We start from the raw sequence: 17,683 nt of genomic DNA, 5'->3' as shown, positions 1-17,683 counted from the left end.
TTTCCCGCTTCTCGACGTGGCAAAGGTTTGTGGCTCAAACAGCCTAACTATTCACACATTCTCAGACCCGTTTCACAATGTGGCTACCACCTGTGGGTACCGTACAGTCAACTATAAAGTCTTGAAAACGGATATGGATCCTAACAAATTGTTAATAATCGTATTTATTCGATCTAGGTATTATATTTTATTAAAGGACAAATCCGTTAAGAAGAAGAAGATTATCAATCGGTACCTATTTTATTTTTAGAATGTGTGAAAATGTAAGTAAACAATGATAAAAAGTTTTAGCAAAATCAATCAATCGACTTTATAGTTCGACTGCATACCTACCTACCTAAAATTTAAGGTAAAAAGCAGTCAGGCTGAAAATGCAATTATTGACTCAGAATAATAACATTGTAATAATAATGAGCACCTGTGGTGAGAAAAAACTATTAACGTCAACAAAACTGTGAAACAATGTCAAATTGACATTGACAATATAATTTAGTGTCAAGTGTCATTTTAAAATGTTTGTTTTGTTTTCAACCAAATCCGAATCCGGAAAAACATTGAAGAATTCAGTTTTTAGTTCAAAAGTTTGTAAAAAGCTCTGAGGATATATTAGACGTTGATCAAAGCGGTGCTTTATTACTATAGTCGTAAATTTTTTGTCTAATCCAGCACGGCGATAGAGTTATAATTTTTCATTCAAGTATTGATTTTTAAATTCTACGCTTTGGTTATAAAAGTAACTATTCTTCTTTAACCTTACAGCCTTTGCAGATGTGGTTCGCTATAGCACATTCTAACAATTCTTGCTCTTTATATGATGAAAATAAAAAAAAATAACTTACAGGGCTCACATAACATGGAAATTTCATATTCCAGATGTCTAAGCAAGTGGCAGACATACAGATCCACGCGGCTGACTCCCAGGAGTCCCTGGACACAGACGACGGTCTGGACATCAGTGTCGATCTCATTGATGACAACTTGTATCTTGGTAAGCAACACATTGATACATTTGCTCTCTTTTATCTGGTTCAAGTTAATTTCCTTGTATAAACAGTTTTTCAAACCAAGCCAGCAATGCTGAAGAGAATGAAGGGTACATCAATTTTTCTAGCCAGTGGCTGTCTCCAGTATTACTAGCTTTGTATAAACTGCTTAGTACTATGTTTATACTGGAATACTGATTTTGTGTGTCAGTGTGTGAAGTGTAACCAAAGTGCCGTTTTTATTTTGTTTAAGAAAGTTTACAATATCCTTTCAAATACACAAGGAACTCGTTTATCACAGGTAACCTGGCATGTGCTCGGGACCGGGACACGCTGCAGAGACTCGGAGTCACTCACCTGCTCACAATAGATGTGGTGCCGTTGCCACGCGCTGTGCTTGATACTACCAAACTACATGTAGAGTACCTTAAATGTAAGTTTTAGGTTAGGACACTCACGAGCAATGAAAAATTTCTACCTGCCATTGCCATTCCATGTCACTGGAACTTTTCCATTAATTGTGAGTGTATTTTAAGAATATCTATTTAATGTGAATGAAGGTGGCACTCAAAAGTAAACAAGGTGGCATATATTAGTATCAGTACATTAACACCAATATTTATAGAATGCATCTTAATAAAAATTAAGATTTATAATAATTCTCCGATTACCACAACTATCAGCAGTAGATAACAAAGTCACAAATTAACCAATCCTAACTAATATTATAAATGCGAAAGTAACTGTGTCTGTCTGTCTGTCTGTTACTCTTTCACGCCAAAACTACTGAACGGATTTGAATGAAATTTGGTATACATACGGTCTAGACCCTGGGAAAGAACATAGGCTACTTTTTATCCCGGAATTCCCACGGGAAAACTTTTTAAGGCGAAGCGAAGCGCGCGGGGCAGCTAGTATTATTATAACCTTGTGTAAACTGAACTGAAAACCCTTTCTGTCTATTTTTCAGTGGCTGATGTTCCAAAGGAAGATTTGATAACTCACCTCCCAGCCACAAATGAATACATCAAGAAAGCTATCAGCAATGGAGGGACAGTCCTGGTGCACTGGTGAGTCTTCATTCTGTATTTTATTTATTGCAACAATGTAGAAATACTAATAATTGTCATCTATCATCCCTCAAAGATACAACAATATTGTAAGTGGAAGCCAAACTAATTTATTATTCAAGTACCCTCATATACAAAATATCATGTGACTGTTCAAATACATAATCCCAGTATTTACCAACTGCATCACTTATAATTTGCTTGTGTATTTGCTAACTCTTCCACCGAGCCAGTACTTCATATATTTTTTTACTATATTTAATATTTTTACATAAGTACAAAGCCATTAAGGCTATAATATAGAAAACAATATTTTTAGTATAACGAAAACATTACACAATCTACACATGTCTATATCTAAAATGCCATACATAATTATCACTATTGAAGGCACTACAAACGATCCCCACCCTCTCCCCAGCTACTTCGGCGTGTCCCGCTCAGCAGCGGTCGTCATAGCGTACATAATGGACAAGTACAAGCTCCGCTATGACGACGCGTTCACTCTGGTCAAGGGCAAGCGGCGGTTCGTGGCGCCCAACGTGGGCTTCGTGGCGCAGCTGAAGCTGTTCGGGCACATGGGCTGTGAGATTAACAAGGAGGACCCGCGGTTCAAGCAGTTTAGGTTGAGGCTGGCTGGGCAGAAGCTTAAAGAGGGTAAGATGAAGTTGCTTTACATGGATAGCGTTGATTTGTTATTCGCATGTCACATGTGATGTGATGAGAAAGATTGATCTAGTCGATTTATTATCTATTTGGCTTTCATTATGAGGCAGGGAGTTAGATCCTAGAATTGAACCTGATCTCAATACTGATGAAATTCTGATCTCACTATGTTCCTAAGCTTGGGCCATTTCCCACCTCGCAGCCAGTGAGGATCGAAGCTCGCTAGAAAGTTAAGATTTATAGTGCCTAGTGATACTAATCTCCACGTCATCTCACCCACAGTAAAGATCCTCCCGCAAAGCTTCCTCGAGCTAGTCAAAGAGGACCCCGGATTAGCTCGCGAGAGACCCTCCCCGCTGGTGTACCGATGTGCCTCATGCCGCCGCGTGCTGGCCACGCAGGGGAACCTATTGCCGCACAGGGAGAAGGGGGAGCGGGACAAGAGGCGAGGGAGGGAGAAGGGGAGGACGTCAGAAGCCAGCAGTAAAGGTATGCAGCCTGCGGTGTCTTATAGAGCGCATCTAGGGTTAGGTTAGATGTTGTTATAGTGTAAAATTCGGAGCGTCCCTCGCCGCTGGTGTACCGCTGCGCCGCGTGCCGCCGCGTGCTGGCCACACAGGGGAACCTACTGCCACATAAGGAGAGGAGGGAGCGCGGGGAGAGGCGGGGAAGGGGGAAGAAGCAGGAGGGGAGCGGGGGGAAAGGTATACTACTTACACTAGTGTTATAATTTATACAACAAGCGTTTATTCGACTATTAGATAAAAAGCGTATTTTACCGAAACCTACTTTTTTCTTTATAAGCACCTAGTAACCTTGACCAAGAGATATGAACAAATGATTTCGGTGCGCGTCCGTATTGCGATAGACCAATAGCAACCGAGCGGAATAGCACCAAGTTGAAAGTTTCCAGTACTTTTGCGTGCCTTTATAACGTCAAGTCTATTCAAAACCTAACCGACTACCACCTCCGTCCACAGACAACGGCGAGATCCTCATAGAGAAGCTGCAGACCCTGGCAAGTGAGATGAGCGTGCGGGGCGGCGCCGGCAGCCGCGACTCCAGTGTGGATAGAGACCACGGTGGAAGCGAAGAAGTGCTGGATGGTAAGGGATTATGTACATCGTTGGCTTAGTATATATATAAGTTGCATAACAAGATATTGAAAATCATCATGTCTGGTTCTAAGGAATCGGCACAATACTCTGACTTCGAACATCCTCACCCAACGAACGTAAAACGTACAACATAACATAATAACTTAAATTGTTTGCTTTGGGGCTATAAATAACGTTTGCTGGGTTGCACGAACGGCCGAGTGACGCATCGCCTCCCTTATGTGCTCCCTATTAGCGACTGACGCTAATCTCACCACGTTGAGAAAGCCTAATATAGCAGTTCTGTGTGTCATAGACACGCAAATACCCAAATTGGGACACGCAATTTTGCTTAGCAATCTAAACTCGGTATATCGGACACATATAATTTGTCCATTGAGTGAATGCATTTTTGACGTTCCCTTATGTCTGGTAAGTAAAGTTGGTTTTCCTTTATAGTCATCAAATATCTATGGGATTTCGAATATCAAAAACGCATTCGCTCAACGGACAAACTATAATTAAACGTAATGCATTGGGGTGGACTATAACTGGCTAACAATCATCCCCAGGCTACAGCGAACAGAACATGGTAGACGCGTGCATCGTGCCGGCGGCTGTGACGGGCGCGTGCCGCCGCGTGTGGTTCGTGGAGCCCATGCGCTGGATGCGCGGCGTGACGCACGCCAGCAGCGGCAAGCTGCACTGCCCCAAGTGTCAGGCCAAGATCGGGAGCTTCAACTGGATTATGGGTGAGTAGAACTCTGAAGGGCTAGCATACGTCGCGCTCGCTCTTGAGGCTGCGCGATGTGAGTAAGCGCTATGCAAAACTTTTGTATTGCAACAGAAAGTACTAAAAAGGTAGGGATCCTCCGACCGAGCCGGGTGTTGTGGCTATAAAGCTGGATACAGAAAGAAAGCTGGAAACTTATAATAAGCGCTTACTGCCATACTTTGCTGAACTAGCGCTGATAACCGCGGCAAAAATATCCATAGTAAAGTAAGCGCTTATAAGTTACCAGCTTTCTTTCTATATAAGGCCCTAGAGCCTAGTCGGGGCAGGCGGGCGCGTGCCGCCGCGTGTGGTTCGTGGAGCCCATGCGCTGGATGCGCGGCGTGACGCACGCCAGCAGCGGCAAGCTGCACTGCCCCAAGTGCCAGGCCAAGATCGGGAGTTTTAACTGGATTATGGGTGAGTCTTAGACAAGTATCTGGGGTGAGTCTATTGTCTCGATTGGCTTGCTAAGCGCCTAGAGCCATCCACACTGACACATGCTAAGCGATTATCTAGCGAATTTAATTTCCGATGTTGTAGTTGCTATAAATAAGTTGGAATAAATAATATTAGGTAGGTATTCATACATTCTCCTTAAGAAAAGGGACAACCCTATTAATTACTACCATTTCTTGTTGTGAAACACCTGTTTTTTTGTCGATTTTCTGCCTAGGACGTACATACTTTAATTCTTGGATTTACGTTTTCCCATGATTCACACTCGGGGTGAATTTCATAGGGTCACAGACCGAAATTACCACAGTCCGAAATCGGCAGTACTAAGTACTACATATCTTATCAATATCAATATTCCGTGCAGGTTGCCGCTGTCCGTGCGGGCAGAAGGTGGCGCCGGCGTTCTACCTGGTGCCGTCCAAGGTGGAGTGGGCCAACATCGTGCAGAACGTGCAGACCACCGTGTGAACACAGCCTTACACTCGCGGCTACCGTGTGAACAGACCTTACACTTTAGCGCCTGGAGGTTTCAATCTTTATTTACATGTTTACAGTTTGATTGCCATGATCGAGCGAGCAAATCTAAAGAGAATTACTGGTGAGGGTTTAATGGATGTATGTGTATCAAAGCAAAAAAATATGTAAAGGGGAGATGTTTAACTTCTCACAGATCTATTTCCAAGTGTCATAAAATAATAATTCGCTTTATTTAGCTGTTTAGATTGAAGTTGTGTAGCCTTCTGAGAGGGAATGCTTAGCATAATACATAGGCTTCTCCAATAGTGAGTTTGAAAATGAAAATATACATTTATATTTACTGTGTTATAGTAAAGGCTAGATTATTTCAGGATATATTTGTTAAATTTAGGCCCTGTTTCACAATGTCTGGTTAGTAGCTACCTATGAGATAAAATACATGCTGTCACTGTCAAAAAAATTATAACAGAGAGTGACAGCATGTATTTTATCTTACAGGTGGCCACTAACCAGACATTATGAAACAGGGCCTTCGTGACATCAGAAAGACTTCTGACGAAATCCCACCCTGATTAAATAATAATACTTATAGTGAAAGGAAAGAACAATAATACAAATATGTAATATAAACAGAAACCGACAAAAAATAGCATATATTTAAATGTGACCAAAGTTTTAATGCATTTATAGCTTTCCAAAGTGTAACAATATTTCTTCCAATGTGATCATGTATTTTCCAGTAGTGATTAATGTGTTTATGTGCGAGTCCCATTCTTGACGACTGAGTTGTATGAATTTAACCTAGAGTAATGTTTCCAAGTGCCCTTTAGCTTGTTGCTCCAAATTTACATAATTATTCCCATTAAAATCATTATTTTCGAATAAAAATATTTCTCCTGGAACCCTATTGCGTAGTCAATAACAAAGTAACATTTACGGGGAAATTTGTTTCAAATTCAATACATTTTCAAAAAAAAGTTAACGATAGGAAACCCGGTTTTGCAGTCTTATGTCGATTCTTTTGTCTACTTCACAATAATATTTAAATGTAATTTTTCTTCATAATAGAATAAGTATACCTACCTAGAAAACATCCCGTAGTGTCTAGTCCTAGTGCCTGATCCTATTTTAAATGTTAATGCTGCCAAATGCATTTATTTAAATTATACCATTTCTAAATAAATAACAGCAAAGCTATAGCTAATCTAGATTTTGTGATTAAGATTGTTGAAATGTACAGTGTATTTTAGAGTGAAGAGTCTAATAAAATGATGTTATTCAACTTATGTTTTTTTATTTATTTATGTATAGTTAGATAGGACTACGAGTAGATAGGTACACACTATGAACAAATATATGATTCTGATGCATTCGTCTGAATACAAAATTCTGTAAGCTTGCACTCATCCCTCATTCATAAAACATGCGTTTGTGTGCACCGTATAATTGAAATGCATGTTGACTAGGCCTTCCATTATTGTTTGGCCCGTACTCGAAGGCCCGTAGAAAAATAGTGTTTTTTTATCAGATATGCTTGAACGTGTGCTGGTTAATGTTATTGTCTCTATCTAGGTTATCTTTTCCATCGCAGACGATCATGATGTAGTCGTTGGCCGATGGGTCTTGTTCAAGTTGCCACTGCTTTGCTGAGTCTTTAACCAACAGATTCTTGAAATACCAGTGTCTGGGAAACTAATATTGCTGTCTTAAGTCACTCTCTGTCGTTATGGCTAGTCAGAGGCCTTCGAATCCGACAGACAGATTGGCCACTTACCCGACAACTCTATCAGCACAAGCTTGCTTGTGTTGGAGTCCACCAACCGCACTAGGCCCGCGTGGTGGACTAGGCCTAAACCCATTCCTTCATTGGAAGGAGCCGGACCCGTGCCCCAGCAGTGGAGACGTGATGGGTCGTGATAAAGTCGCTCTCCAAAGTTTCTATTAAATTGCATTGAAATCCCTTCTGGTGAGCTGCATAGAAGAATCGTAGCTTATCCTTCGTTAAAAGCTTTGTTTTTACAGTGGCCGCCAGTCAAACGCAATATTTCGTAGCTAGCTTTTTAACACACACGTAATTTCACTCGCTCAGCGTATCTCTGGGCGGGTCTCTTGCCATGGCCGGGATGTCCGCGAGCGCGAGCCGGTGCTGTCGCATGAGGTGGACCTTAAACAGATAAAGAAAAATGACTTTATTCGAGCACAACACATGTGTTTAAAAAAAGAACTTAAATTAACATTAATTTAGAAAACAAATACTATCAGGGCTAGTACCATGGGGCGCATATAAGTTTTGCATCGCGCTCACTCACATCCCGCAGCCTCAACTTGAGAACTTTTGTCAGGGCCTAAATGCGCCTTGTGCTAGCAGTGCAGCCTACACCGTTACAAGTGTATGGAGGGAGTGAGGTGGTACCTTGCGCTTCCAGCTGTCGATGAATGCGCGCGCGCAGTACGGACACTTGTAGGGGAGCTCGCCCGTGTGCGTGCGGATGTGGCGCATCTGGGGAGAGGAATAAGGGTTGTTATTGTTCGGGGCATTGTTATTGTGAGGCTGTCGCGGGTGGAACCCGTGACCTTTGACACATTACCATGTTACCATTCCATAAAACTATATCGTCAGTATCACTTTGTATGCGAGATAACTTAACCTTAAAACATTTACTATACTTTGTAGCATAAAGCATAAGACCTGCGACAGCTCATACATTTTTACACACATCACATCAACATACATTTTATTTGTATTTTTTCTCTTTTTAATACAAAACCATATTTATTTAGCAGGCATAAGACTCTGTCAATCAAAGCAAGGCCTTAGACAAGTAAACATATTTCTGCACAGGCTTTTTTTTAATGCCTTAATTTTAAAAATTTAGATCCTCTGAGCACATAACACAGCACCTACCAGTGAAGTATGATCAGCCAGCTGCCGGGCGCAGTGCGGGCAGGGCGGCGCGGCGCGGCGGCGGCGGCGGCGCGGGCTGCTACAGGCTGAATGGGTGAGCAGGTGCGCTCGCAGGTTGCCCACTAGAAGATTGTAATAATAACTACATATGTAAAGATAAGAAATATTGGAAATTGATGACATGAAATATTAGTAAAAATAAGCGGTTTTTTGGTGTTATATTGGGAGGTTGATGACAAGGAAAGGTCATGGAAAGTGTTGAGAGCAGGAAAAGCGATAGCATTTTATGGTATAAGTTGTGACTTGCTCAGATAAAGTAACAATATGCAAACGAAAGGGTACTAGTTATTATTCTGTGACGAAGGTCAACTCCATAAGTGGGAAGAACAAGACAGGCCTACGAATAGAATACGACAGCGCGATATGGAATAAGTCTATCCGCCTTTTATAATGTTTCTTTATTAGCGTATCTCTATGCACATTATTATAGCAAAATAATATTACCTATGTAACTGGTACTACATACCCTGAGCAAACCTCCACCCGCACACGGAGCACAGGTGTGGCTTCTTCTGTTCGTGCAGCAGCGAGTGGCCTTGCAGCGTGCTCTTCGTCTTGAACCTAAAATGTTACAAATATAAATTATGTTTAATAAACCATGGACATTTTAAAACTAAACACACACCTAAGACTGATGAGATGAAGCTGTTAAATAAGTAACTACTTATGCAAAATATGCCTTGAAAACTCGTTATGTTAGGTGACGATTAGCAAAAAGTTATCGATCCTGTTTTTCTACATATTTTTTTAAACTAATTTATTCATAAAAAACTAACTAACAACTAGGTATTTTTTACATTTTGTTTCGCCAAACTGGTAACAGTTTGTTGGCGGTACGCTCTATCAATCAATCCTTGGGAAAAGTCTATCACTTTATACACTAGGTACTCGACATCCAGCCAACAGGACTCACTAGTAGCCTACCGGTATCCGATCAAATCACTATCCATTGACCAACTACCAATAGCTACAACTCTACTTCAGCTAGAGAGGCTGACCTCATCCCGCACTGCTCGCAGGAGTACGGGCGCACTTCGCTGTGCTTCCTCGCGTGGGCCGTCAGCTCCTTCTGGCGTTTGAACCGCGCGTCGCACACGCCGCAGGTAAATAAACGCTCCGTCGAGTGGCACTTGGCGTGCTCGTTCAGTTTACTCAGCTTTGGGAATGCTGGAAAGAGATAAGTAATAAAGATTGGTTAGGAAATTTCTGCAAAGGCATTGTTAGTGAAATTGTGCAAGTTAACAGGTAATAGATGTCATGTTTGCGATATAAAATATGCATAGTTTTAAGGTCAGATGATATAACGAGTTGCATAAGAATTCACCAAACATATTCTTATGCAAACATGATAGGTTTGTTCATTCTGTATGTTGAAGAAACGAGAACATGGACAGTGGGATAGGAGTCCTTTAATTTCACCCGGCATGCTATATAATGAAGGAAATAAATATTTCTTATTATATTACTTAAGCTGTACCCGCGCGCTTCGCTTCGCCTTAAAAAGTTTTCCCGTGGGAATTCCGGGTTAAAAAGTAGCCTATGTTCTATCTCAAGGTCTAGACTATATGTATACCAAATTTCATTCAAATCCGTTCAGTAGTTTTGGCGTGAAAGAGTAACAGACAGACAGACAGACAGACAGACACAGTTACTTTCGCATTTATAATATTAGTTAGGATTGGTTAGATCTAACAGGGAGTAGGTTTAGGGATTGAGATATTGGGATTGAGTGAAGTTAAAATGACTGGGACTGGTAAATTAAGAATACATAAGGATAAGACGCTGTATTACTCTGGAAACGATGCGTCCTCTGAAACTTACGGTGTGGCTATTATCATCAATAACCATATAAATTCAGCAGTCATTAACGTTATACCACTTTCGAATCGCACCATGATGATTCAACTTGACACTAAGCCTCGTAAGATGAATATCATTCAGGTTTATGCACCAACCGCAGACAAGCCGATATCTGAAGTGGAGGATTTCTACAAAGAAGTAGACGAACTTTACCAGCTAACCAAGAAAGAGGATATCAATATCGTAATGGGAGATCTCAATGCGAAGATCGGGCAAGGAGATGTACCAGGCGTTGTTGGAAAATGGGGTCTCGGAGCCAGGAACGACAGGGGAGATCTTTTGGTACAGTTTTGCCAAGAAAAGGAACTAATCATCGCAAACACAATGTTCAAGATGCCAATGAGACGACTGTATACGTGGACGTCACCAGCACATACAGATGAGAACATAGTTAGAAACCAAATTGACTTTGTGATGGTTAACAGTAGGTTCAAGAACTGTATATCTAGCGCCAAAACCTATCCAGGTGCAGATATAGGGTCAGACCACAATCCTGTAGTCGTAGATATGGCATGTAGACTAAAATACCATAGAAAAAAAAATAACAGCGCCGGTGTTGATATTAAAAAACTATCCCAACCAGATATTAGGCCGAAAGTGCACTCTAGGATCAATGCTTGGGCAGCCGAATATAAAAGAGACGTAACAGCTACGCAACGGAAAAATATTTGGTCCAGCATGAAGTGTTTGGTCTCAGATATTAATGCTACTATTTTACGGCCATCAAAGGAAGCACAGAAGCAGGTGTGGATGACTGAAGACATTCTAGAATTGATTCAGAAACGCCGACTCTACAAAAATTCAGACGAAGATAGGTACAGAAGTCTACAAAAAGAAATTCGCCGTAAATGTCGTAATGCTAGATCGAAATGGTACGAAGAACGATGCGAACATGTGGAGTCCTTGTTAGCGAAGCATGACTCATTTAATCTCCACAAGGAGATAAAGAATATGGCCGGCATTCACAAAAAGCGCCAGCAATCTTTCCTGGCCGATGGTAGTGGCAAAATTATACTGGACGTGCAAGTTAAGAAACAACAATGGGCACTGTACATAAAAGAGCTGTTCAGCGACGATACCCGAAGCTGCACTCAAGACTTAGGTGTTGCTGAAGGTCCTAGTATTCTAAAGTCGGAAGTGCTCAGCGCCTTGCATAAAGCCAAATCGGGAAAGGCAGTTGGTCCAGATAAAGTTAATATAGAAATCCTGAAACTACTAGAATCAGATAACATAGCTGCTCTTGTAGATCTCTACAACTACGTGTACGACTCTGGCGATATACCTGAAGACTGGTTGAAATCTACCTTCATCACTCTACCTAAGAAACAGGGCGCAAAGAAATGCCAAGATTTCCGTACCATAAGCCTCATGAGCCAAGTGTTAAAAGTGTTTTTAAGCATTATACACAATCGCATCAGAACTAAATGCGAAGATCAGCTCGAGGAAAGTCAGTTTGGTTTCCGCGCTGGCATGGGTACGAGAGAGGCTCAATTCGCACTCAACGTGCTAGTTCAAAAGTGTAGGGAAATGCAGCAAACTGTGTTTCTTTGCTTTATAGACTACGAGAAAGCTTTCGACCGTGTACAACACGACGTACTTATTAAACAACTCGTAGCTATCGGCCTAGACAGCAAAGACATACGCATCATCAGCAACCTATACTGGAGGCAATCAGCAACGGTATTGGTGGATGGAGAGGAAACAGGTGCCGTTGGTATTCAACGAGGTGTCCGTCAAGGATGCATCTTGTCCCCGTTGCTCTTCAATCTATACTCCGAAACAATCATACGAGAAGCACTGGAAGACGTGGAAGCAGGAGTCGTCGTCAACGGGCGCGTGGTCAACAACCTGCGTTACGCGGACGACACTGTCCTATTAGCATCCACCCAAGAAGGTCTCCAACAGATTGTAGACAGAGTTTACGAGTGCAGCAGAAGAGTTGGGTTGAACATGAATGTGTCCAAGACGAAGTTTATGGTAGTCGCGAATGAGCCCAAAACGACGACAGACTTACGCATAGGAGCGAACATCATTGAAAGAGTCGACAAATACAAGTATCTTGGGTCATGGCTGACGGACTCATGGGGGAGTGATACTGAAATACGAGTGCGTATCGAAATTGCCCGAGCGTCATTCATGAATCTGAAAAAAGTTCTGTGTTGTCGACAACTTTCTATAAAACTCCGTACCAAGATTCTGAAGTGCTACGTGTGGCCCATCGTCCTTTATGGGTGCGAGTCATGGACCATAAAGGAAAACTTCAAGAAAAAACTTGAAGCTTTCGAGATGTGGTGTTACCGACGCATGCTTCGAATCAGTTGGACCGATAAAGTCACCAATGTCGAAGTTCTGAAACGAATGCATAAGCAAGTGGAACTCGTGCGTACCATTAAGCAGCGCAAAGTAGCCTACTTAGGACACGTTTTGCGTAATAAACGATACCAGCTGCTACATACCATAATAATGGGCAAAGTGGAAGGAAAGAGAAGGCCTGGAAGGAGAAAATTGACGTGGCTGTGCAACATCAAAGAGTGGACCGGTGTAAAAACCGTGGAAGAATTATTTAAAACAGCCAGGAATAGAGAGCGCTGCAAAGAGCTGACTGCCAACCTTCAATGATGGAGAGGCACTATAAGAAGAAGAAGATCTAACAGAGAATGGTTACTGGATCATGATGATAATAAATATTAACATAGATCACATATACTTGTCTAACTTGAATATAATTAGGTATGCACATTATACTTTATAATACTTACTTTTAGTGCAATGTTTGCATGTATACTTTTGACCCGCATGTTCTTTCCCCATGTGCCTGTCCAACCAGGCCTTAAATGTAAATGCCTTTCTACATATGGGACAGATCTGGTTTTTCTTGTTATGTGCATCTCTTTGTACTGAATCTTCACAATTAAGATTATCCACCTTAGTTTCATTCATGTGAGTATTTTCTATATGCTCTGCAACACTGGTTTGGTTTGCAAAACTGTTTTGACATATAGCACAGACATACTTTTCTTGATTATCTCCACTTTCTTCGACCCCTGTAGGGTTTTCTGTACTTAATCTGATATTTGTTTCTGCAACTGGCAAATAATGTTCTAGTCCAGTAGAGTCTGTGTCGAATTTTGCATTATCATCATCAGCCAAGTTTTTCTCTACAAAATTTACCGGACTAAGTTCAAAATCTGTTAGGTAATAGTTAGGGATAATATTCTTTGGTATTTGTTGAGTAATATTTGTACTGGCGGGTTCTGGCTGCACTATGACACTGGTTTGTGAGCGGGAAAGTAAATTTTTTAGTGTCACATGAACTCTATGGGCTTCTTTAATAAATGTGTAGGAAGATTCAATCTTGCTGAAGCAGTCATCACAGAAATGCTTGGGTAATGTCTCACTCTCGGTAATCTGAGGAATAAAATAAGAAATGGTCAATTTGAAGTATTATTTTGTATAAATGTACATTCAATTTTAATTTATAAGTAAGTATATATTTTTTCATGTATAATGCACAAAATTTACTATGCTGTCTTTGGTAGCAAAATACTGGCTGCAAACAGAAGTTCTTTGCTCCAATATCCGCCAGCACACTTGGTACTAACTGCCAGTGAAGGATTTCAGTATGAAGATACACATAACACCAAGTCCATTATCCAAGATATTGTAAATATACTTAACAGAGACAGAATGAAGGGCTTTGAAATGCACTCATTGAAAGTTATGGCAGTGTCTCACACAGTTTGCAGTGCGCTGTCGGCGCTAAGGGTCTCTACATAATGTCTAAGATTAGCAGATGTTTTGGAGATCTCACTATCACAATAAACCAATAAATAATAGCTCATCCATACCTCCAACAGTTGATTACGAGATATTGTTAAGTATATGAAAAACATACCGCGATATTTGTGCAAAAATAGAACATGTCAATGGCTCTTTGATCAAAGTTCTCATGTTCCTGGGGTGGCACCTCGTTCATGCAGCCTCTACAAATATTAGAAATATCCATTATGGGACAATTTCATAGAAAAATTAAACAAACTTATAAATTAACAAGTAAACACAGTCAGCTGTTTCATCCTTCATTCATCTGTCAAAATGACATCCAGAAATTTAACGTTCCGTTTTACACAAAGGTGAAATGGTTTTACATTAATAAAATATGCCAACTAGTGACATCTAGTATCGAATAGTAGAATCATGTTTATACTGTATCAAAATAAAATCTACAACAAGTATTTGAGTTTCCAAAGCTACCATAAATATTGATTTAACACGAAAAAACCATAAGACAATAAACAGGTAACAAAATAATGGAAGAACCAGAAAATAAAATCAAAGTTCTCTGCTTAGGACCGAAGGGGTCTGGAAAAACCACACTTCTGAAAAAACTGCAAGATGTTGAGGAAATTGACAACACTTACAGCCCGGTGCCTACGATGGGGACGAATATATTCGATTTGCATTATTTGGACAAGGCTGGGAAAAAACAAATGATGTCGATTCGCGAGGTCGGCGGAGAGATGGCGCCACTGTGGACTAACTATTTGGATGGAGTTCAAAAGGTAAACCTTGCTTTGTCGCTATTATCACTTTCTTGTTCTACAGACCATCCCTGTTAGCAAGATTCCCATCCAATGGGAAGGTTTAGATCCTAACCAGTTTTTGGTAAGGTCTAAAATATGATATGTAGGTACTTTTCTTGCCTCCACTGAAGATTTCCTCTAACACCCGTAGGTCAAATGACCAAGCTGGGTTCCGCTCATCTGGCATAATCTTTATTGACCAAAACTCATTTCGCATAACTCGTATGGTCTAAACTTTTTTGGCCGAACCATCACTTTGCCAAGACTTATGTGGCATAAGGCTCGTTTCGTCTAAAACTCTTTAGGCACAATCTTTAAACACCTAAGTTTCCTTTGCTCAAATTTATGTCGTCTATACCTATCTATAATCTTGTTTCTCGTAATGTTATCTTAATAAATAATATATTAAGTATGTAGTAAATGTACAAATTGTGGTATTTTTCTCCTACATCCCGAAAATCACGATATTGTATGATCAAAAAATCGAAAGTTAACGACCAATATAATTATTACAAACCCCATGAGATCGAAACCTAAAAATAGGTGCGACGACGAGCAAAGCGAGGAGGAGCGTGTTAGGTGCACATGTTCATCAAAACCAAAGCGGAGCGCAGCGAAGCGGAGCGGAGCGTTTTCCAAACAGCGGAAACAATACAAGGCACCAGTTTGCGCTATGTAGGGAGACGCTCCGTCAAAGTTAAAGCCAAACGAATATTATTACTTTGTATAAACCTATGCCATAGCATTATTAGGCTATTCAAGATTTGGCCATACCATTATTAGGCTAAACAATATTATGCGAAATAACTTTTTACTAAACGAGATTTATGCCATACGATTTTCGGCGTAACGAGACTTTGACCAAACGTTACTATGCAATACGAGATTAGGCAAAAAAATCTTATGCCAAAAAAGGTAGAACCGACCAAGCTATATACTTGAGACTCACTTGAGAGTCCTTATGTAGGCTACTGTCAAGACTACTCTCGGTTAACAATATATTTACCTACCTACTCGCAACTTGGAAATTTCAGAGCTCTGCTGCATTAACCAAGACCTCCAAAACTTCGTATTTTGTGAAGCACAATAGCCTTACCAACTATTTACTTAAAGTTCAACGTATGACAAACTTTCCGCGACATTCACACTGCACAAGTGCACACAAACAGGTACAAGAGGGATACTCTCGCTTGACAAAATAGGTAAGTAAGTTGAAAATTTCGGAGCGCTCCTGCGTTAGCCAAGACCTCCACAACTTGGTAACTATTTCTTCAAGCAGGAATGCCCCGCTATACCTAGAGTACCTACTACTACCTACCTAGTATCTACTTAAAGTTTACGTTCGGCTGACTATACTATAGTTCCTAATGTTTGTAACAGATAGTGTACGTGGTGGACACCTCCAACCTCTGCCAGATCTCGGCCGCGGCGGTGCAGCTTTACACCATCCTCGCCGAGCCAAGACTCACAAAGGCTAAGGTAATTAATTAATTAACAAATCAATCTAATTTTAATTATTACTGCCTCGGGCGTGTCCTTTTTAATTCGTGATTTGAAATTTAAGATTGCAACCTTCGCTAGACCTTAATAAGGACATTATTCACAATGCCAAGGTTAGTTTGAACACATAACGTAGCCATGACGGCCTAAGTAATTTATTAGTCACGTCTGTATAGAACACATGCTCATTACATTACGTTTGAATCTTCATTATTTTTCAGCCAAGGTCTAGGTTTTCTCATGGCTTATGGAAGTTCTGGTAAAAAATTGTTAGGGACGCCAGCTCAGCATATTGTGTTTTGGACGTCTTATTATAACGTATCAAACCAACCACCTTTTGTTAGTTCGAAAGTATTTCGAAAGATATTATAAGTCCCTAGAATAAAGAAACGAAAAGAAAATGGCGGCCATTTCATATGATGGACTTACGATTAGAACGAGATAGATCGAAATTACACGAGTCCGCACGCCCTCATCATATACTTTTTCTCTACTTGCTCACACGGCCTCACAAACAGTCACTTCACCCACTCCGCAGATAATCCTAGTCCTAACCAAGATGGACGCGGCGTACCGGCAGATGCGCAACGAGGCTTTGCTGATGCTGCAGCTGGCGCGGCTGCGGCGCGAGCTGCGGCGGCCGCTGCTGCTGCTGGAGGCCTCGGGCGTGGAGGGCGACGGCGTGCCCGAGCTCAAGCAAGCGCTTACTAATGTGCCTGTTGTTGTTGGCTGAATGGGAGAGTTGTCTTTGCCATAAAATCTATAGATAACTTAGAATAATAACAACATTGTTGGTATTTTTAAAAACTTCTACGGGCTTGGGGCGGAACGAGGCAAGAGTGTTTTACAGAGCTTTGGGGGCTTATACGATCAAACCTGAAAAGTCAAGTTCAGTAAATTTTTTTTTACTCAACAAAACCGTATGGAAAGGCTGTTTCTTCTTCGCGATTTCAAAGTAGTACTTACTACAAAATAAAGTCTCTCTACATGTCGGTTACATAAACCTTTCTTCGGGAAATTCACTGATAAATTTGTCCTCTGCATCTTAACTTAACCTAGTACGTTTGTGTACTTTACCTACTAGTACGATGGTATTTGGTGATGGTGATGATGACTTGTATATTTTATCGTTTTGCCTAGACCCAGAGACAGATCGGTCAACATTGCCAAAGTTTAGAGATAAGATTACGGCCTAACCTTGTTCAAATTGTTTAAGGTTTTGCAAAGAAAATAATATTTTATGTTGTCTCA

The 17,683-nt window shown here is 40.9% G+C and overlaps 3 protein-coding genes across 3 annotated transcripts; 2 read left to right on the top strand and 1 right to left on the bottom strand.

Annotated features, from left to right (window-relative positions):
• Positions 1-553: 553 nt before the first annotated feature.
• LOC105394450 (dual specificity protein phosphatase MPK-4) lies at positions 554-5,554 on the top strand. The gene is made up of 9 exons (XM_048625653.1): positions 554-733; positions 874-988; positions 1,285-1,416; positions 1,954-2,053; positions 2,475-2,710; positions 3,002-3,208; positions 3,700-3,825; positions 4,389-4,568; positions 5,412-5,554. The coding sequence occupies exons 2-9, from the start codon at positions 874-876 to the stop codon at positions 5,513-5,515; spliced, it is 1,200 nt and encodes a 399-aa protein (XP_048481610.1). The 5' UTR covers positions 554-733; the 3' UTR covers positions 5,516-5,554.
• Positions 5,555-7,590: 2,036 nt separating this feature from the next.
• LOC119691289 (zinc finger protein 875) lies at positions 7,591-14,435 on the bottom strand. The gene is made up of 7 exons (XM_048626067.1): positions 14,245-14,435; positions 13,109-13,757; positions 9,488-9,656; positions 8,956-9,050; positions 8,430-8,551; positions 7,938-8,024; positions 7,591-7,688 (listed from the first exon to the last, which is right to left on the bottom strand). Exons 1-7 carry the CDS (start codon positions 14,353-14,355, stop codon positions 7,602-7,604), a joined length of 1,320 nt encoding a protein of 439 aa, XP_048482024.1. The 5' UTR covers positions 14,356-14,435; the 3' UTR covers positions 7,591-7,601.
• A 201-nt stretch (positions 14,436-14,636) lies between these two features.
• Positions 14,637-17,187, top strand: LOC119691290 (ADP-ribosylation factor-like protein 16). The gene is made up of 3 exons (XM_038108510.2): positions 14,637-14,911; positions 16,313-16,411; positions 16,971-17,187. The coding sequence occupies exons 1-3, from the start codon at positions 14,660-14,662 to the stop codon at positions 17,163-17,165; spliced, it is 546 nt and encodes a 181-aa protein (XP_037964438.2). The 5' UTR covers positions 14,637-14,659; the 3' UTR covers positions 17,166-17,187.
• Positions 17,188-17,683: the final 496 nt, after the last annotated feature.

Source organism: Plutella xylostella, chromosome 15, assembly GCF_932276165.1.
Source record: "Plutella xylostella chromosome 15, ilPluXylo3.1, whole genome shotgun sequence".
Taxonomy (NCBI): Eukaryota; Metazoa; Arthropoda; class Insecta; order Lepidoptera; family Plutellidae; genus Plutella; species Plutella xylostella.
This window is presented reverse-complemented; position numbering and strand designations above follow the sequence as displayed.